At 41.4% G+C, this 22,543-nt stretch overlaps 2 protein-coding genes across 2 annotated transcripts; one reads left to right on the top strand and one right to left on the bottom strand.

The window, feature by feature from the left end:
- The first annotated feature begins 7,779 nt into the window (after positions 1-7,779).
- LOC109468284 (3-oxoacyl-[acyl-carrier-protein] reductase FabG-like) lies at positions 7,780-9,040 on the top strand. Its single transcript, XM_019766538.1, has one exon. The coding sequence runs from the start codon at positions 7,869-7,871 to the stop codon at positions 8,661-8,663; it is 795 nt and encodes a 264-aa protein (XP_019622097.1). The 5' UTR covers positions 7,780-7,868; the 3' UTR covers positions 8,664-9,040.
- A 1,703-nt stretch (positions 9,041-10,743) lies between these two features.
- On the bottom strand, positions 10,744-20,585 carry LOC109468283 (alcohol dehydrogenase-like). Its single transcript, XM_019766537.1, has 10 exons — positions 20,451-20,585; positions 16,677-16,761; positions 16,239-16,291; positions 14,662-14,786; positions 14,097-14,257; positions 13,541-13,650; positions 13,305-13,368; positions 12,681-12,805; positions 11,733-11,888; positions 10,744-11,008 (listed from the first exon to the last, which is right to left on the bottom strand). The coding sequence occupies exons 1-10, from the start codon at positions 20,547-20,549 to the stop codon at positions 10,904-10,906; spliced, it is 1,083 nt and encodes a 360-aa protein (XP_019622096.1). The 5' UTR covers positions 20,550-20,585; the 3' UTR covers positions 10,744-10,903.
- Positions 20,586-22,543: the final 1,958 nt, after the last annotated feature.

Genomic DNA, 22,543 nt, shown 5'->3' on the forward strand with positions numbered 1-22,543 from the left:
TATCTAAAGTGATGGTTGATCTTTTGCAGAAGTCTTTTGTTTAAAGTTTAATGGCTTAGTTGTCAGTCGATAACTGGATACTTTATAAGTAGGAAAGGCCTATGTTACCATGCATGCAAAAGGCACCTTTTCCGGCCAACTGTGGCTTTTTGCACACAGAATATTAATGATTGTCTTTATTGATATTTCAAATATGTTCTCTTCAATCAAGAGAGAAAAAATAGAATAAAATAAAACAGAATAATTTTGTTGCTCATAAGAAGGAACAAGGAGCAGCATATTCAAGCTTAAAAGAATAATGTTTTAAGTAAGTTTTTAGTTTCAACCATATGATGCTGGGCTTTTATTTATAACTTAACTGTGTGCTAATGATGATGTTTTGTGTGTTTTCCACCATGCGTGTTTGTGTCAGTCTTGCCTTTTTTTATTCATATTTTTTTCTTTGCTTTCACGATGCTGCTGCATTCAATGCTTGTTTTTCAATCTTCTTGCGTGCAAAACATGAATGCACACCCCGATCCTTCCTTGACTGGGCTTCGTGCTTGCCAGTGAATCCCTGCTACAGTCTGCATCTCAGGGTGCGACATGGCGAAATTTACCTGTGGACACAAAAAGAGAAAAGCAAATGAGGTCCATATTTGAATAAGTTATGTGATTTAATGATGCTTACCTTCACCTAACTTTCAAATGCCCTAGGTATGAAATTCCAGGCAGTTACCATTGCTGAATTACAACATTTATTTTATTTATTTAATCAACTTCACAGAAATCAAAATTCTGAGAGGAGCCGGCAACAGGAACATAGAGTTCCTCTACTAGGCCGACTCCTCTAGAAACATAGACACAAAACAAACAAACAAACAAACAAGCAACAATTAAAAAGAGTAATCAAATCACTAAACAATTATGGCAACGACAGGTAGTGGTCCAGGTGCATAAGTTGTCGGTTGAAAATGTGTCATTTAGGCGAGATCTGTAGAACGAAATTAACAGTTTTTAACATTGCTGAATTTCTCATTAATTATGCAAATTAAATCTTAATTTACATAATATCTGCCTGTGTTTTTTCTCGTTCGCAATTACATATGCCACATGCTTTTAGTAGTCCTATCATGTAATTTAACTGAATCATGGCACAGGGGCCTGGTACCCAGGTTACATTGTTTTCCCAGCAATCATTAATCATAGAATTCGAAAGCATGGTACTTTTCAAAACTCACACAGCTTATCGTGAAAGAAGTACTATAGAGATGCGAACATTGCCTGACTATCGTGATTATTTACAATATTGCGTATAATAAGGATGGTTGGGCACTCACCTGGTATTTTGTTCCACTTCTTCTGTCTTGTATTCTTGAGTAACTTTTGTGTTTGTCGTCATGTAGAGCTGAAAGAAACAGTGTAGAACAGGTTAACGAAGTTTGTTATATTCTAGGGTTGCGTTATTCTGCATAGTTCGACAGCGTTCAGCGTGACCGCGGAAGAAGACATGCGTACAGAGCAGCAAAGTTTAAGTGCATCAATCATTAAGGGTTAGGGTTAGGATGTATCCACACCGGATTGTCAATAAACAAAAATACATCCACGTCGGGTGTGTCAATAAGAACATAATTTTTTATATCCACACCAAGTGAATCGATAAGGAGAAAAATTCCTATCCACACCGGGTGTGTCAATAAGGAAAGAGAAATATTTTATATCCACAACGGGTGTGTCAATAGCCACGTACTTTCTTAATATCGTACGATGATGTAACCAACAGACCCGTATGGTTTGCCGCTTACTGGCCATCAAATCCGCATTATGCATTTCTAATTATAGCGAACTCACCTTTCCTATAACCGCTGATATTATACGCCGACAAAAAGCAAAAGTAGGGAAAGTTCCAAAAGATTTAATGAGCAAGTACCCTATTCTAGTATATAATTATTGTACAGACAAAGGGCGAATTTTCTTCTATACTCTCACCCCGTCCAATCAACCCCGTCGAGACAGCAGATTCGAATCGCTTCCTTGTTTACTCAAACCACAACATCAGTCAAAGCAAAGTTTTAAAATGATTGTTTTAAAGTTGATAGTTGTGGCTGTTGGGAAATGAAATGATCCACGCGATGTACCATGGTGATAGCAGGGCATACATGAATGTGACGGTCCAAGGCGCGGGTTTTTTTGAAAACGATGAACTGTCAGTCTCACAACGTATGAAGCAGAGTCAAGGAACTGATTGTAAATACAACGGAACGATTATTCGCCCTAGCACCGTATATACGTAGCCTCCCCGGTATATCTACGGTCATGGACGCCCGCCTGCGCTTCTTCTTGTATAATCTTAAGAAACCAGTTCTACATCCTCAACAAATGTAAAGGCGAATGTTTTCATCTTTACTCTGTGACCCAATTTCCCCCAAACCACTAGAACTTTTCACGTTGACTTGTCGGGAACTGTGGGGAAAATCACTGTTGTCAGAAGCTAGCTGGGGGCAACACTTACTTTAAGCCAGAGAATCGCAACAGGCTAAGTTTAGTGGGTACGTCATTTAGAATAGTATAAAGGGTTATCATACGTAGTGTAGAAACGAAATTAATGAGTTATTTACGCAAGCTTTACAACAAAGATTGACAGCGAAGGAAAACATTTGGACGAAACGGTATCAGAACCGTCAGGACGCCGGTGTGAACAACGATTCTTTAAATTTCACGCTACCCGAGCAGAACGTGGGGCCGCTCAGAGACAATGTCACCTAGCCTGAACGACTGCATAGAAAAAACGGACTGATCGAAATGGAACAACTTACATGTTACATGCACACAAAAAAATCATAACATTACCCAAAAAAACTTTAAACCAAATTAATACACCGTTTGATGGTACACGTAAGAAGGCAACATGAACCAAGACCGTGGACACAAATACACACTACATATGGCATGGTTCCAATATTAAAAGAACAGTCTCAACCTACTCAAGTTTGGGCTTACCTCCGTGCCTGCACGACTAAAATCCGGGGGCCTTCCGGGTGTGCGCGCTGCTCCGGCGAGGGTTGACCGGGTCGCGGGACACCCGCTTTCCACGTCCGCGCGCTGTTGGCCGGGGCTGCCTGCATTCTGCGCCCGTGCGCTGCTCCAGATTGGCCGGGCTACCCGCGCTCCACGTCCCGCGGCCTGGTCGTGAGGTCACGCCGCCGATGGACGTGGGTTTTTTTTTCCGTGCGTAATGAGTCTGCGAGTAGGTCGCGGTGATATTTATACGAGGACACATCCTTATTAACATGTTTTGCCAGCTCTGTCCATGTTTGGAATATATGGGAGGGATTAAATATTGCTAATTGTAAGACAATTACGCCTGATTGGCCAAGACAATGAATACGATTATCTAACTACATTTCTGCTGACCACAACAACTTGTGCGAGGCAACCTCCGGCCATCTGGCCAGGGTCACTGTATGGGATGGTGCGAAAGGGGTCAAGCTTGTTGTTGTAGCGGCGGTGTAAACAAACAGAAACCTTTCCCAGAAACCTGAAAACGTAAAGCCCCTTATATTACCAACATGAGCACATGTCCACAGCGCAAGCCTTTTCAAATTCCAAAACGCTGCCGAAAAGAAATGACGGGTTCCCTTTATTTAGTATAACGATAATACCCATGGAAGATTATAAAAATAATGTGTGTCTTTATTCTTCTTCTGTTGTGTTTCCTTTTACTGTTTGTCCTAAAACCGCTACAAAGAAAAATATGTGCCCACAGAAACGGACAAAAGTGCACCCAACGTTACATTGTGACGCGGCGATTTGAGGCATATAAAAACTAGCCTCCACCAGACCTTTCTACGGGAATACGGATCGTAGAATTCGGGGGAAAAAGATATTAAAATTGGCCAAGGGAGTCCGGCCGCGAGGAGGTAGTTAAATGACTCCCTCCGAAGGCGAGTCAAACCTACAAGGTCCTACAAGGCGGTCAAACTCCCCTGGCAAATATTCTACTATAAATAGCCAGCGTTGTGAGTCTGGTAGAGGCTATGTAAAGACATAGTCACTGAAAAAGTCAATTGTGAACGACAGGCCAGATCAAGTGTATAGCAAATATTAGTATCTGGACATACATTTCTGCATTCGGAATCGGAAACAACGAATGTCACCAAGGAGCGCTCTTATCTACGCACCGCAACACGTGCAATTCGACAGAACAACAACAGATGACACTTGTGGAACCGCCTGGTCTTCGCGGATCAACTTTACCTCTATAAGGTCGTTCTGTACGTTTCTGGCGAGTGTATCTGTGGTCACTCTATTTATTTATTTATCAACCTTGGATGCATGTTGGTGTCCCCGTAAACGTGTGTGGCGGACAACACATCTATAAACCAGACCTCGTGACCGTGGCCTGTTTGCGAACCAGCACACGGACAGCATCCAGGATATAATACAAGCACCTACAAGCACGCCAGGCCTATATCTGCAGCATTGGGGGTTCATGCCGCCTTTCATAAACATTTTTCTGACAATCAAGAACCTGCGAAAAGGTTTGGGTTTGATAGCCTATTCCTACCCTTACAGAATATACACACAGCGACAGAGCATGCTATGTTATGCACATAATGATAATGTATATGATATACATATGGTTTTTGCGTATCGATCCAGAGTCCAGAGCGCACGTAAACTATATTGTCCTGCTTTCTATTATATAAGGTCAACGGCCGCTTGAATTGACCGGGCATGTAAAATTTGCAGCGGTGGAGAAAAGGATCGCTTCGGTAGACTAGATAATGATCACCGGTATCAAGTGATCTTTGTTCCTACTGACTTTATACAGGGAGCTTTCATCACAAGTAGTATATGTTCTTTTATGTCTTACAACTTTTGATAGATTTTTACCTGGATTCATGTGCTGTACGTGCGCTCTTATAGAGTCCATTCCAAGTCACCGCGTGTTTTTTAAAATAATACCTTTAATATTTTCTCAATGTTTTTATTTTTGAAAATATTATAAATATTCTGAAATTATTATAAAAATGTACGTACTTGAGTAGCATGTTTTCGAAAATGTCATAATTTGCAAAAATTTAGAAAGTGGCAATCAACTGAGATCTTAATTTTAATTTCCTTTTTTTTACCAGCCAAACTTCGTATTTACCTGATGTGCAGTTTCACCCGCGGCATCTGGGTTTACGCCCTCCGGTGGCGTCCTTTGTAGTCCATGTAGTCAAAAGGCAGACGCCTGCATACAAATGAGCCCGATCATGACGTCACACGCGCCGATGCAGACGGAAGATCGCGATCGCCCGAGCTACCGGCAATATGCCAGCGGTTTCCGCGGACTATTTGGAAGCACACATGACTTGCACGGACGGCGTTTTTGACGAGAGGGAAGACGGAGTGTATTTTGACATGTTTCGGCGCCGTGTAATAGATCTACGTAAACTGTGCGAGAAAGATCCTTGAATTTACAGGCGTTTTTGTGAATGGGTACCTATTTTTATCTCAAGAAATATGGATGGACTGTACAACCATGGTACAACAGAAAGGATTTGATGTTTCACTAGAGTTTGAAATTTATTAAAAGCAGCGTACGGTTTGGCACTGTTTTTCAGTATCAATGGCTGGCCGCTATCGTGTCGAGTGCTCGCCGACGGCAGGATCGCCGCAGGGTTCATCAACGATTCCTATTTTTGGCTCACAGAACACTTCGTGTTGATGTGCAAATTACTTCGTCACGGGTCATTTACAAAAATTTAAAAAAATGGTAGAACCGAGTTGCCTTTCTTTAGAAATCATTGGAAATATCGTTCGCGGACTCAAAAATATTTCGAATGTTTTGTAATTTACGGAAATTTCTTAAGAAGTTAAGAACAAGTTTGAAATGTTTGTAAAACATAAGATATCCCTTTAAAAATATTTATAAAAGATTGGAATTAAATCTAAACAATAGCAACAAACACCGAGCTAAGAATGGGGACCCGATATTGGTCGATTGCCGACATGTAGATAACCAGGCACATATATGTACATGTAGCTTATGAAGTGAAGTATTCCAACTCGTACATATAATAAAAATAAATTAAATTGATAATACCCTAATTTACATAATATACAATTCGTCGCCTAGGTGTATTTTTTACACCTTTCTTGTTAAAGCTTGAGTCACATTTCAAAGGGGGCCTGCGCGGCATGTTCCCGGTGTAGACGCCGGCCGGCGTTATGAAGCCGAGCGTGCCGCCGGCTGTCAGGGTCACAATCATATGTTCCTTTACGGCTCCCTGTCGGGGCGCTGAGGTGGCTTCTATTTAAAATTCACAAACTTATGGTCCCTTTTATATAACGGCCGGTGTCACATCGATCTCGCCGTTCCGTAATTTCGCCCTCCCCGGGCCGAAATATCTTTAGTTTTCCCCGGGCCGAGATTAGCGATTTCGCCCTCCCCGCTACTGATTTGGTCCCCTCACCCCCCCCCCTTTAGCGATTTCACCTCTGCAGAAAGTTAGTGAATGAACAAAATGCACGCGCCCCCCTCTCCCAAAAAATCTCTTTGGGCGAAAAACTACCCCGGTGACGTCTTCTGAGACTCTTACAGCCTCAAACCTGGCTCATTCCTTTCCCAATTAACACCCCGTTTCTACCACCACGGCTGCCGTGCACAGAACAATCTCTGCAGCTTTTTCAAGTACTGAACCGCACTACCCGAACTACTAGTGACTTGAGTGTTCGCTATAAACCACTATGTTATGAGAACTATAATACTAGTACACAGTAAACTTTGCACTACCTGGTCGAGGTTAAATGATGTTTTAAAAATCCTCCAAAACTATATATATGTAGCTACTTGGACTATGCCAGGTCCCAAAATAGCAGTGTCGCTCGTTAACAGAGTAATTTGTACACAACCAAAATTTGTAATATATAGCCAACGTTTAAATGACTGTCACCTTTCTCAGGGAAATGCAGACTGGTTCAAATTGACACTACCGCTAGGTGTCGCTGTTACAGCATAAAGGCTGGAGTCCCAAATATGACTGTATAATTTGTATTTACCTGACGAAACTAAGTATCCACGGCGTAGTGTTATTCTTGGTAATCATATACATTTTTAATTTTTTATTTGTATGCAAGTGACGTCTGTGTGTGTGTGTGTGTGTGTGTGTGTGTGTGTGTGTGTGTGATCGTCCTGGACACAAAAAAAGAGGCCGCATAAACAAAATTTCATCCCGTTTTTTTTTCATTTGTGATTACACAGTTTCTCTATCATTAAGCTTTGGAAACCAGAAACAATCTGTAGGAATGCTCTACTCTCGTTTCTCTTATTTTATGTAGTCTTTGAAGTTACCGGTAGGGAGGGTTTCCACATTTCCCATCATTCACAGCTTCACAACCGCACGACCTTTGACCTTTCCAATCTTCAGATCCTGCAGGACGTCATAGACGTTCTCCAAAGGATGATGGGAAATTGGCGGTTGTTTCACCAGGAAATAGGCATGAAGGTCGTTGGGATTCTAATTGTTTGTTTATTGTTGATACCCTTAACAGCCATAGTTTAGATATTTATGTCTACCGAAGGAAAAAGGTGCACAATTGTGACCTGCATGTCACTATTGGTGCATTTCTTCCACTCAGGCTTGTATCAGGTTACCTAACTCAGGTTGAATGTTACTTAGAAAATACGGTGGTCGTTAACAAGATCGTATGGCTCGACGATGGGGGGGGGGAGCTCCGAAGTGCTGTTAGTCGGATACGTGCTCGGGAGACCGGAACCCGCAATGTGTTGTGGGATCGTTATACCTACTATCCTCTCGGACTATTGAAGCAGATTTCTTCACTTTAATACACTGTCCTTGCTTACATCCAGGACATTTCCCTACGCACACGTCGCTATCATGTCGCTCAGCAAGACCGCTCTCGTCACCGGTGGGACCCGAGGAATCGGCTACGGTATAGCCGAGGAGCTCGCCTCTGTCGGCTATGATCTTGTGCTGGGCTACAGACAGAACCAAGAACGTGCCCAAGACGCCAAAGTACACCTGGAGGGAACGTACAAGGTGCGTGTGTTTCTGGTTGGGGGCGGGGTAGAAGAAGAAGCCACAGTAGACGCCTTGTTCTCCTGTATCGACCAGAACTTCGGCGGCAAGCTGAATGCACTCGTCCACAACGCCGGTGGCTACTGGGGAGGCCACACCCCGAGCAAACCTGACGCCAACGGCAGCTGGTTCCAAGGCTGGGAGGCGTACGAATACTACCAGGGCATGTACCCAAAATGTTTCATCAGGCTTGTGGAAAAAGCGGTCACCCGGATGGAGGACGAGCGAGGGTACATCGTCGGCATGTCTTCTCCCGGGTGCAACAATTCTACAAGCCCCTACTTTCACTACGTCACCCCGGGGATATCTAAAGCAAGTGTGGAGTATCTGGTCCGGCACTACGCCAAGCAGCTTGCGCCCAGGAGGATCACCTGTAACGTCGTCATTCCCGGCTACATCAAAACCGAAGCCTGGGGGCCAGTTAGGGAAGAGAGGGGGGAGGATGTAGTCGAGGGTCTGGTAAATTCTCTCGGTATGAAGCGGTGGGGATCTCCGCGTGAGGTTGGCGGTGTGGTGGCCTTCCTGTGCTCGGAAAAGGCGGCGTTCATCACAGGAGTTGCACTACATGCTGACGGTGGGTTACACCTGAAATAATCGCTTAGGACTAACAGTGACACGTTGGACTCTTTGCATCCGATAAAGGTCGTTTCAACAAGGTAGGAATATCTCTTCAGTTGAGGACACTCATCCAATTGCCGAAGGGTGTTTTAATACAGGTCACAACAAGAGAACACATATTCTTTTTTCATTAGCCGAGATAGTAATTTTAGCGTTGGGAAAAGAAAAGAGATTTTTTGGTGTTTTAAGTTCGTGGTTAAAACAATATTTTAGCATTGTAGTACATTTTCTGTGTTATCAGTCCCTGTACCGTTGGGCACATTTTGTGCAAGGGCATGGACAGAATAGTACACAATTCCTTTGTGGCCAGCATGTCACTTTTGGTGCATTTCTTCCTGCAAGGTGGGCAGAAAACAAACACTTTTCATTATTGTATTTTGTAAACAGTGTTTTGTTGTACGTTCCAGGCAATTATGTAAAACCATTCTTATGATAAAATGAGAATAAAGCATCTGTCAACTTCATGGTACTGTTTTATGTTTAGACTTTGACCCTCCGTTATGATAGGGTGAACAAACATGGATCAAAGGTCGAGTATGTTTGAGTTCAGAGTACAATCTACAAACAAGAATTCGGAGAACTCATACCTCCATGAAATATGTACAGTTTATGTAAAATTGTTATTGGGGGGAATTGTCTCATTGTATGTGAAAGTAAGGTCGTAATTAAGTTTGATTTACGGTTTCTAAAGTCAAATGACAATATTTTGCGTGAGGAATTCTTATCCTTTGGCAATATTTCATTTAAATATGTCCTCATTAGATTTGAAAATGACCTCTACATTAACATAATATATGCATAGTAAAGTTAACCTTTAAGTAACTTAAACATGTCACAAAGTTCAGTCATAGTCAGTCTTACAGCAAGTTAATGAATGAACAAAATGCACGCGTCCCCCTCTCCTCAAAATCTCTTTGGGCGAAAAACTACCCCAGTGACGTGTTCTGAGACTCTTACAGCCTCAAACATGACGCATTCCTTTCCCACTCAACACAGTTTCTACCACCCCGGCTGCTGTTCACAGAACAATCTCTGCGGCTTTTTCAAGTACTGAACCGCACTACCCGAACTACTAGTGACTTCAGTGTTCGCTATAAACCACTATGTTATGAGAAGTATAATACTAGTACATAGTAAACTTTGCACTACCTGGTCGAGGTTAAATGATGTTTCAAAAATCCTCCAAAACTAAATACATGTAGCTACTTGGACTATGCCAGGTCCCAACATAGCAGTGTCGCTCGTTAACAGAGTTATTTGTACACAACCAAAATTTGTAATATATAGCCAACGTTTAAATGACTGTCACCTTTCTCAGGGAAATGCAGACTGGTTCAAATTGACACTACCGCTAGGTGTCGCTGTTACAGCATAAAGGCTGGAGTCCCAAATATGACTGTAGGGCAAAGGTCACCATTTGGCGCATGCTTGAGTGCAGCCAAACCAACTGAAAACAGCCATTTTCTTGGTATGTGTGGATAAATGCCGGCATTTTCCAGCTGGAGAGTTATTTCTGTTTCTATTAATTTGAAAAAAAAAAAGGCTGTTAGTGTTGTTTTTCGCTGCTTGGTAGAGTTCTAAAACTAATCCCATCTTCTTGTCTTTTTGTGGTCTTCAAGTCATGCTGCCAGTGTTTGCATTTGCCGTGCTATGCATCGCTGGTCAAAAAGTGAAATTTTTGGACTAAATGGACAATTTGGAAGTTGGACTAGCCTGTCAATGTGTGTTTGCAATAGTTGAACACTCAAGTAGGTGATTGTTGACAGCTCAGTTCTTGGATGTTTTCTACATAATTCCAATAGGGGCTGGAATTAGTGGGCTGTCCCCTGTACAGTTTGTATTTACCTGACGAAACTAAGCATCCAGGGCGTAGTGTTATTCTTAGTAAACGTAGATTTAATTCTTGACTTGCATGTGAGTACCGTTTCTCTCTCTGTGTGTGTTTGTGTGTGTGTTTATGTGTGTGTTTGTGCGCGCGTGTGTGTGTTTGTGTTTGTGTGTGTGTGTATCATCGTCCTGGAGACAAAAAAGAGGCATAAACAAAATTTCTTCACGTTTTTTTTTTCATTTCTGCTTCATTTGTTCACACCGTTTCTCTATTATTAAGCTTTGAAAATCAAAAACAATCTGTAGGAATGCTCTACTGTTGTACATGTTTCTATTTTCTGTAGTCTTTTAAAGTTTACAGTAAGGGCGGTTTCCAGATTTCCCATCATTCACAGCTTCACAACCGCACGACCTTTGACCTTTCCAGCCTTGAGATCCTGCAGGACGTCATAGACGTTCTCCAAAGGATGATGGGAAATTGGCGGTGGTTTCACCTGGAAATAGGCATGGAGGTTGTTAAGATTTTAATTGCTTGTACTAACAAAGTCATCATCAAGCCCACGGTCATCCGTTGTGTATTATAAAGTCACCCTACATATGAACATAAATTCGACTGCACGAGCAACTCGGCAGAACGCACCACGCCTGCGCGAAATACCCAATGCATTGTACACAGAACTTCGTCTCGTTCGCATTCGCCTATAATGGTGGCATTCCTTCCCTTTGTAGTTATCAAGTGTTGTATCGGAAAAGATACCGTGCAAACGGGCAAAATTCTGATGCAACATTGACCAAACATCCAACGACAATCATGAAAAATCTAGGTTTCGTGGAGGCGCAGTACGTTTTTTTTAATTGAAGCAGCAAAAATATAAAAACATACAAGATGACGTCGAATTTAAATTCCATGGAAATTAAATCAACGGCGCTATCTACACAAAATGATTAAACAGAGACATATTGCTTACATGAACAAATAAACAAATATACAAAATGGAAACAAGCTAATGAAATTCAACGAGCGAAAGTCCCAACCCCTATCCCTTGGAATTACTGAAAGGATACGAGTAGAATAATTGAAGTCGAAAAGATCAATCAGATACAAAATGACCACTTTTGATGATGAAATTCTGAGTAAAGTTCATACTTTTACAATTAGTCTCAGCACGCGCAGTATTAGGCGCAGTACGTTCTGCCCAACGTGATGAATTTTCGTACCTTCCCCTTCGCCATGAGGGCCATGAGGTCCTTAAGCTGCGGCAGAGATCCCATGAGCACCCCGGCCATCTGGTGACGACTCAGCACGTACGGCATCAGAGGGACGGTCCCGGGGGCGTCTCCTCCCAACAAACCCACCACAACGTGCATGCCGCCCTGAGTAAAAAAAGGAAACAATAATATTCAAATTTACTGTTATTATGCAAAGGTTCAAAGCTCCAAACCGGTAGCTAGCTGCTGCATGTAGCATGTAGCATGTCATGCATTGACTTTGACTTTGACTTTATTGGGATCCACACTTAGCTTACAACAAATGTAGCTATTCTTCCTGTGGTCCTTCAAGACACACATGACACAATTACAAAACATAAATACGTTGGCAATTACAACATATTAACACAGCTTAAAATAAGGCTATACACATGTACATCATCACCACTTCATTTCATTCCAGGCACTGGACATTCTATACAAAAATCTTCTTTTCTGTGCATTTGTGCGAGGTTTAGGAAGTCGGATGGTCTGTAAGTCTGATGTTCTAGTATGGTACCCATGTGACTGCATTGTGATATTCTTATACAATGATGTGGGTTGTTTTCCTTACAACTCATTGAGAAAACAACCTGTTGTACATTTTCTATGGTTTATAAGTTAACCATTACATTTTCCTTATTCGTGTCGAGCCGAAATCACTCAGGGTACAGTGGGTTGAAAATATGTCTTTCACCTTCATTGAAGCCCAAAGGTTCAATTTACAATTGGGGAGGGCACTGAGTGCTTATTATACAGGAACAGTGTAGCATTTCTAAAGACATTCTCAACTTTTTTGCTGGTAGACCTCTTTTTGAAAAAGGTTTTCATAAAACAGTTAGCTGCTTTTAATTGGTAACTAGGTACCACGCTAAGATTAAATCTCAATATTGAATGCTGAAGTGTTCTAGAAATAACCTGGACTAGTATTTTCTCTATACGTCCGAATGTAGCAGGCACGTTGACGAAGTCGATGGCGGCCACAGCAGCACCCAGACTCCCGCATACTTTCTGAGCTGCAGCCACAGCGGCGGCGTCATCAACTGGATACAAAGAATACAAACAATGAAGCGTGCTGCAACAATAGAGCTATGCAATTTCAGGGCTGCAAACCAAAACAAAAATTCAGGATGAGAGAAACTGTCTGATATAGACATTTACTGTTATCTCTTAGCACATTTTCGTCACCACTTGATACTTGAAGCGTTTGAACTAGCCCAGAAACAAGCTGCATTAGGAACCTCTTTTCATTAGATACATACGTACCACAAATAAATAGCTAGAACCAGCATATGATACGAAACAAGCAACCGTTTTCAATCAGAGATGTCACATTTTTGCATCACACTCACAGGTATCAGCATGCTATGGGGTAGAGTTGATTCAGTTTACTACATTGACAAAATAAGACGTACAAATTGACTGTATTACTGCCCTGAAATCACCCTGGAATGACAACCACTGTCTGAATGCCTGTCATACACAGGCTTATTACTTTGGCCATGCTTTTGTTTGATACATATTTTTGAAATTTTGACTGACCATCTTTGCCCCACAGAAGAGCTTCGTCACATCCAGCTTCTTTAGCCGTTGCCAGTTTCTCCTCCTATGGGACAAAAAAATATTTTGAGCTATAAAAAAATGTTTAAACTGACATAGTTATATATGTAGCTCTTCGTCTTACTTTGTGAACTACTTTTACTCTTTGCATTTTCGTGGAATGGAATACTCGTATGCCTGAATTGCCCCTCTTTGGCCATTTAAAACACATTACTTACGTCCACATCAGCACTGATGACGCGAACTCCAGCTGGAAGTAGCTGTTTGGCGAACTGGACACCCCACAGGCCGAGCCCCCCAGCGCCCACCAGCAGTACTGCACAGTCCGCTGTAACATGAGTGCAACAATAGATGAGTCATACCAATGGGACGTAGGCGCAAACAAACAAACAAACAAACAAACAAACAAACAAGACAAAAACTAGAAAAGTACCATTTATACATCTGGTAACCATCCCCTTCAGCGACTTGCCACTTTGCTACATAATGTATTCCAACGCATTATTTGGTAACAATGCCCTTGAGACCCATTCAGTCACTTTGCTACAATAATATAATCCAACACCAGTTACCATAGTGACAGACGTCTTGTCCAGATTTATAATTTGAGAAAAACAATAGGAAACAGCAAAAACAAACTTCAACTTCAATTGCAAGGTAAACATAATGTCAGTGATTCACGTACAGCAACCTATACAACCTTTGCAAAACCCTTCAGGATTGGATGATGTACATGGATGGTAACATAAACATTAATACGTAAATTAAAAGTACCTGAGTGTTTGGCGAAGTCCTGAACGGTCGGCACCATGGTACAGACGGCGTTGTACGCTGTTATACCGGAGCAGGGGAGGAGACAGGCCGCGTCCATGGCAACCGTGTCAGGCACCTTCACCAACAGTCTGGCGTCAGGAATAACCACGTAATCCGAGAAACTAATGAAAACAAGACGCATACATGAATTTATTTTTCAATCCTTCTTCAACTTCCAACGTTATTGCTAATTATTTTCCCTATACTGCCCAGTAGACGACCTATTTACTTTAACATCGTAATAATAAAGCTTTGCTGGTACAGTCATCAAAATTGATATTTTTACATTCTATTTTTCATTATTATTATTATTATGTATAATAGAAATTCAGTTTCTCCAAGATATTAAAGGACCACTCTAACTAGGCACAACTTCAACTTGAAAGTTGAAAACATACAATTATGTAGTACTTCAATTTAGTACGTGGACATTGTGTACCGTTTCGAAAAACCAGCTACGTAACTTTATAGCTCTCTTTTAAATTACTATATGCTACAAAAATGACACATGTTTATGAAGTCTTACCCGCCATCCTCTGTGATGCCAGCCCAGTGTTTGACGTCCTTGAGACAGGCAGTAGTTTCTCCCACCTGACACCTGCTGCAGTCCCCACATCCACCGTGCCAGTAGACTATCACCTTGTCTCCAACCTTAACACAAAAAGTTGTTGGCCGTATCCTTGATTTGATTCATTAGACTGACTATATATAAGACAGATATATACGATCATATACAGCCAGGACTGCCCAACTAGCCGAAGGCTATCATAAAGGCCTAGCCCTCACAACAAGAACATAAACAATTCGGAACAGGTAACAGTTAACAGTGCCGGTTTAACTTCAGATAAACATACTATATTACTACATAACAGATGTTGCGGCCTAACTTTAACAAGCTATGCAATCTAGCCTAGTCGTCATGCGTTTACTATAATTACATTGTGTACTATATCTACTTTGTTAGGTTAACATACTATTACAAAACAGATGTTGCGGTCTAACGTTAACAAGATATGAAATCTGTCGTCATGCGTTTATCCGTAATCTAAGGACGTCGAGTTTTTAAGACATTCGATGCAACTTCGGTGTAGTAAAACAATCAAAATATCCAGGACGTCACTAAAAAAATTCCTATCACATTTTGTCATCATCTCATACTCGAACAGTTTGAAATAGCCCTCAAACCAGCTACGCGAGGAGCTTGTTTGTTTGGGGGCCCACCAATACATAGCTAGAACCAGCCTACAATGCGAAAAAAAGAACTTTTTCCCGTCAGCGACATCATACTTTTGCTTCACAGATATCAGCATGCTATCATGCTATGTATAAAATCTCACAACAACCTTACACCACACGCCAGGTCAGCCACACCAACACTATTCAAGAACATCATAAACGACACGATAACTCACAAGACAGACACATACAAACACTTAAAGCACTGGTGGTAAGGTACTGGTACAAGCAAGAAGCTGTATATATTATCATTGTATGCGACCTCCCAAAAGCGATCTGGTAATGTCGTGTTGCTTTGTAGTTGTTATTGTTTATTGCTTTGTAGTTTTATGCTAGTTGTGGTCTAATGGATGCAAGTGTTATGTTATGTTGTGTGCCTTAGTTTGTATTACATTTGTGTACTCTGTGTTTTATGAATCCAGGAAGAATAGATTAGATTTGTTATCTAATCTAATGGATATCTAATAAAACATAAAACATCGGATAGGGATGATAGAACTTACCTCATTAAAATGACTTTAGAAATTCAGAAATCGCTTCGAGTGCCTTTAGAAACACGTAGATACGTAGTCCAGACATATTGTATGTTTATCAGCTTGTTACGCTTAGTCTCTGCATAGACTAAATATTTACAGTCCCCTTAACCTAAGGACTCAAGGGTTGAAGTACTTAAATACCAAACCAACCCCGTAATCCAACCCCGTAAATACGCTACAATTGGCGGGCAGCCAACACTCTAGCTGGGAGCTCCTGATTGTACGGTTACCAGACTGACTAAATACCTGAGCCAAAGCATACAATGTTAGACCTTTCAGACCAACAATACATGATACATTTATGCCACGAAGTTTGACTACTGAGTCTCACCTTTAGTTCGGCACTAGGGTCGATCTCAACAATAGTACCAGCCATCTCATGTCCTAAAATGCACATATTGTCATTGTTAGAACATTCATTCAGAAGCATGACTAAAGTTATGATCTCTCAGTATTTCAGCCAACTCTATAAAATGAAATACGTCATTTATCATAATATTTTGATCTTTGCATATGCATTTAGATCACATATCCTAGGTCAACGCCATGTGATGTCATTAATAATGATATGTTTTATATGCTAAATGCCAAATGCAAATAGTAAACTCAGTAAGTTACGAAGATGCCAAGGGGATCCAATCGTTTTTTTTATTTTGAATGTTACAAATATCCTAATGATATAAAACTATAGAATCCATGATGTTCTTTAAGAGGACATTGATTGAAAAATTATGAAATTATGAAAAATAATCGGATGTGTTTTTTTTACCGAGAACGCATTTTAGAGGAGCGAGTCCGCTAAACTCGTCGTCCGCGCTGTGGGCGTCGGTATGGCACACTCCTGCATACTCATTCTGGGGATAAACAGGTTAGACTTAAGCTACGGTCACAACCCGCCGTACGTGCCTCTGCGTGCTGTCTATGTAAAAAAAAAACGTGGGCAAACGTAGGGCATCCGTGCGTGGTGAGTACCACCTCCGTACGGAATCCTACGGATTTGGGAGCACGCAGACACGCCGTAGAACTTTAAGTGCATGTAAAACTTTTTCTACGTGCGGTCTGCGGATTCACCACCCGTGCGTGCGAGTACGAGCGACGCGCGTGCCCCGTACGTGCCGTGCGGAAGAAGCAGGTGTGAGTACGGCCTCCTTACGGTAAAATTGCAATCGCACGGAGATCGTACGTTGTAAGCACGTTGCGCAACGTACGATGCACGCGGCCGCTCACGGCCAGACTTGGCGTGCAGACCACACTCTTACACTTTGTCCAACCGTGCGAGTGACGTGCGAGTGACGTGCGTAGACGCCACTCCTTCCCCACGTTTTTAGAAAAAACGTAGCAGACGTAGCCTCCCAAAAAACGTACGGAGAAAAAGCACGTGCGGCGGGTTGTGACCGTAGCTTTAGGAACTGTAACACACCATGCGTGATTTAACAGTTACATGGTTACATCGCGACTACTATTATGAATGCAAACTTACGTGCACATAGTCTGGTATCCAGTCTATCGTAAATTGGATACAATATCGTGATTGGATAGCCTGGGAGGGCTCTTTTTGAGGCTATAGGAGCTCTCCACCGCCATTTCTTCATTTTCAATGCATGTATGGCAGCCGTTACACCCAATCCATGTCCGAAAATTGTTGTTACAAAAGTGTGTTGACAGATACCATGTAGTGAAATGGGAGACTTTGGGACTTCATTCGAATATCCATTCTCGGTGGGACCGAGGGCCTACCACTGGTCTAACGAGGATATGTATGATGCACAATGCAATACAATACAATACAACACAATACGATATTTACAATACAATACAATACAGTATTTACAACACAATACAAAACAATACAATACAATACAATATAATACAATACAATGCAATATGTACAATACATTACAATACAATACAACACAGTATTTACAATACAATGCAATGCAATGCAATACGATACAATGCAATGCAATACTCAGTAGAGTTAAGACCATTTCACGACCCCCCAGCAATTTGGGCGCCGGCCGCCTTAGCAACACATAGATACAACCTTTGACCCTGAATTTTCCAGATTTCTCCTATTGTTTGATAATTGCCCTGACCCTGCCCAGTGTGAAAACATTGCAAGAGGGGTGCCGGTGGACCAGGTGAAGTGATACCTGGCCTCTGTGGAGTGTGAAATGTTTGGCTGTCTGGGAACAGTGCTGGATGTGTATTATAATTGACAAAGGATTCCATATCCAAACTTTCTTTCGAATTTGTAGTAGCAGCTCTATAGAACCCTTTTGCATCAGGGAACAACAGACGATAAACTGGATAGTGAGTGCGCCAGTGTAGTCAACTTGTTAAAAAAGCTTGCGGCCAACCAAATTATAGTTATACTTTTTGATGTTATCGACTTGTTCCTTATGTTGTTGTAGAGTATGTTGGATCAAGAAATGGATTTTTGATAAAACCGTCTTTTTCTAGTCTTACAATGCACTAGTACTTGGAACCTTGAAACAATGGTTGTTTATTGCTGATAAACCAAGCCAAGCTGACTGTCTGGCACTAGCAGGTAAAGGTGTGGACAAGCCGTGAACTGCCTATTGTTCTCCTCGGGTAGTGTGGTCCCCAACAAGGAAAGTGCTACGTCAACAAGTTAATTGGCTGTATTGTCCACTTATCCCAACAAAGTGATCAGATTTCAGTTCATAAGAAGCCAGAAGTTCAATTTTTGTGATCTTATTTTTGCCCTAAAAGCGCATCCACACACAACGTTCTTTTGAGTTACTGAACACATGTATAGAAAGTAGACAAGTTGTTCTAAAACAGTGTGTCGGGCCCAGAGTGCACAACATCTCCTACACTTTGCTGACCCTGTATGAATATTGCAAGCATGTGATTTTTTGCCAAAAATTTGAACATATTAGGTGATATCTCTGTTGCAATAACAATGATACACCTGGGATCGATGGGATGTTATAGAGTTTGTACGAATACATACATACCAAATTTGCTTGAAAAAAAGTTTGTCTAGGGGTCCCGCCGGGCACTTGAAGTTTATAAATTTAGATGTGCTTATTATATCAATATTATAATATTAGCAAGTTATTCACTAAATTTATGTAGGCAGAGAGTTTGCCTTTGACCTTGTGCTTTAGTAGTTGTCGGAAATGTCAGAAAATAACCACCCAATAAGTGTACATTACACTTGAAAGTTGGGCTTTCAGTTAATGAGGCAGGGAGGCTCAGGGAGGGGGACAATGGTCTTAACTCTATTGAGTATGCAATATCATACACTACAGTCATTAAATACCACCAACAATATAATTACAACAACAGAAATTTTGATTAATATTTTTATTAAAATTTTGATTAAAAAGCAATTCGGATTGCACAAATATCACTACTGGAACAGTTAGTGGATAAATTTATTAGCAGGACTAAAATTCCTCCAGTCAATTTGCAATTCTCCCATACCCAAGTTTTATATACTCTATATAATATTTATTTGCAAAAATCATGCTTAAAGGCTAATTGATTTTACAGTCAAAGATACCATTCCGTACAATACAACAATAGGAAACAGCTACTGTCTGGAAAAACTCATATTTCTACTACTTCCTAGATATTATAAGCTTTGACCCCGTCTTTGAAGACAGTGGATAATGAATGGTCTGTATAATGAGTGGGTTTTGTGATCATAGTAGAAATGTAGTCTTTTGGTAAGCTACTAAATGATAAAAAGACGGAGAAACTGTGGTAACTGTCTGAAATAATCTGTTTCTGTCTGTCTATGTGCTGAGAAATCCTTATCCAGGCGAAGGCTTGACCTTAACACCACCCCTTCCGTGTTTGTGTTATTTGTTATATTTACAGGTGTGGCTATGAATTGAGGCCAGTCGAAGGTCGGCACGGCGTCGACCCATGTTCGACTGACCTTCAAAAACGTACTAAAGGACGTTGACTGTGCCTCAAAGGCCTTACTGCCCCGTCAGCTCTTTGTAAGAAAATTAATAGATAACAAAAAGGAATCAAGTTTGTAACCTACTTCGGAATGCACTGTAAAAGTTTCCTGTGCAAAAGCATGTCCAAACGTATCTGCAAGCCATACTTGCAGGATATATTTGCGTAGAGTTTTTTTTCTTTATATTCCAACATATAATCACAAGACGTGGTGACGGCACACTCAAGTTTTTTTTTCAACTTAATGCCGCCACAAACATAGGGGACAACACAATACTCATTTTCAACTGAGCGAAGTGAGGAAAGTAGTGTAAAGTGTCTTTCCCGAGGGCACAAGGTCGGTGGCATGTCAAGACTCGAACCCGGGACCTCTTGGTTCCGAGTCGTGCACTCTGTCGCTACACCACACGATCCCATGACCATATTTGCGAAGAGTTAATTCGTTTGGACCAGACAAAATTGTATATTCGCTGGTGATTAAGTTGTGTTTTTTTTTAAACGGTGGTTTCTCAATGTTAACAGCTGCACACAAGTTTTTGTGCAATACCCATAGAAATATTCTCTTTGTACGTCTATTGTGAAGGTATTATAACAAACGTACCTTGACGACAGCCCCGCCCTTGGGTGCAGTGGGTACCTCTTCCTCCGCTAGCTGGAAGGGCTTCCCGTACTCCACCAACCTCATACTGCGCCGCGCCATGTTGGGACCGATGTCTCACGGCAGTCTGACTTTGTAGGCGACTGTGGTCTGTACCCACGTACCTCAGAACAAAACTTAGCAACCCAAGTTCACTTGTCACGTGATTTATGATAGGCTCCAGGCAGGCCTTAGTTAGGCCACAGCAGGTAAATTCTATGCATGACACCCCCCACAGACTCCAAATCTAATGCGAGCGGCCAAAAAAAACAAGGCAGGCAAAAAAGCACAAGGTTCCTACATTTTCAAATTTTGACGCAATCATTGTACAAATGGTTTTTATTTTAGTGGGGAGACCACATATCCACCGAAATCATCACATATCACTGCGGGAAAGTAGAAAAAAATTAAATCAGAGCCTTTTCTTGTCTCCTCCCTTCATAGTTATCTGTCATCCATCCGGCATGGCAACAGACATCTTTGTCCATTTTCGGCATGTTGACCACTGCCAGAGGGCAACAAAATTTCTTCCCCGCCCCCAAATCAGGCGAAAATTAATGTGCGCGCGCTGATGTCATCCATAAAAATTACTTTCCGTGGCCTTACCGGAACTTCTAACGACGTTTTTTTATTCATGCCACCATTGTTGTTGTGGTGGTGCGGCATAATAACTTGTTTTCGGTGTCTCGGTGTTTTCAACACGTTTTAATTTCTTTCTATGCTTTTGTAATGAAACAGTGATAATTTCAGTGGATGTTTTTACGCTGTTTTCTTCTAGGCTACATATTAATAAGGTACACGTCTGCGCAGAAGTACCAGACTAAAAATAGTCGTCTAGTTGTAATTGTCTGGTAGACTGTTGCTGCATGCAAACTCGGGTTAATGATACTGTGTGTTTCTAAGCCTTAATAACACTGCGTTAGGAATGCACAAGGAAGAGATGGAGTGCTATCATTGGCACTGAGGGAAGCTCGACCCAGTGAGTGAGTAAGTGAGTGAGTGAGGGATGCACAGTCATGTTTTCTTTCGTGAAACTCGTATATACAATTCATATTTCTAGTGGCTTTCATATAGCTCACCTTTTTGCTTTTATTTAATGCACAGATGATATTGTCTTGATAATACAGGGATTTTTCTCTTCAAAACTGGGATGCATTTTTTACACCACTCTCTGTGGTGTAAATAATTCACAAGCCTAAGTTAAACACTAATGTCGTATGCATCTTGTTGGAAACAAAATAAGCTGTAGCTGTAGCCATCATGCTTAGTGATCTAATAATTATTTTCAAATAAGATCGGAGAGAATACATTTCTATGATCATCGTCAATTGAGGCATCCGTGACTATTGTGGTTCCTTTAGCCTATAGCTAGGCTTGTTTATATAAATAAAAGTTCGGTATAATATAGATCGTGAAACTATACATTTTGTTATATATACAGCTCTGTTATATGTATCAGAATATCATTTTCTAATATGCAAGCTACATCAACAAACAACTCAATATGACAGTACGTTTGGTCTCATTGAACTGCCCACAAGTGACGAATTACGCTATTTATGCCTGTGTTTTTGTTCAAATATATCACCTGAAGAGGTTGACACAAAAGGCCGTTGACGGCAAAAACAGTACGACGGCATATTTCCGGCGCTAAGGTAGGTAAGGCCTGGCGCCCGTGCTTACGTGACGGGTGGCACGTCTGCCATGAGCCACGAGTAAACTGTTTTTGTCCCGCCCACACATCGTCAAGGCATCCGGTGCTTAGGGCTTGATCATCAATCATCAGCTTGATTAGGGCTTGGAAACCAGATTTTTCAGTCAATATTCTAGCCACATATCTACATACTAAGTTGAAACAACACTGTCCCAATGTATATTGACATTCATGGAGCAAGAAGGCGAAAAATTCTGACGAATAACGGTTTTTGGAAGGACCTGGATTGATTTTTAGGGTACAACTCAGAAAATAAAGGACTTATCTTGGGGCTTGTTTTTGCAGTTTTAGATGCCTGAAGGATGAAATTCTGATTCAAATGTGCTAATGTGGGACTTCTAGG

This window comes from Branchiostoma belcheri, unplaced genomic scaffold (genome assembly GCF_001625305.1).
Source record: "Branchiostoma belcheri isolate BF01 breed outbred unplaced genomic scaffold, Haploidv18h27 scaffold198, whole genome shotgun sequence".
In the NCBI taxonomy this organism is placed as follows: Eukaryota; Metazoa; Chordata; class Leptocardii; order Amphioxiformes; family Branchiostomatidae; genus Branchiostoma; species Branchiostoma belcheri.

Bases quoted from the DNA above. Each gene is read 5' to 3' on its own strand.
- LOC109468284 (XM_019766538.1), top strand. From the start codon at position 7,869: ATGTCGCTCAGCAAGACCGCTCTCGTCACCGGTGGGACCCGAGGAATC.
- LOC109468283 (XM_019766537.1), bottom strand. From the start codon at position 20,549: ATGGCGCGGCGCAGTATGAGGTTGGTGGAGTACGGGAAGCCCTTCCAG. The intron at 14,787-16,238 runs GTGAGACTCAGT...TTTTGTGTTAAG, and splicing joins ACCCTAGTGCCGAACTAAAG to GTTGGAGACAAGGTGATAGT. The intron at 11,009-11,732 runs GTACGAAAATTC...GCCTATTTCCAG, and splicing joins CCCTCATGGCGAAGGGGAAG to GTGAAACCACCGCCAATTTC.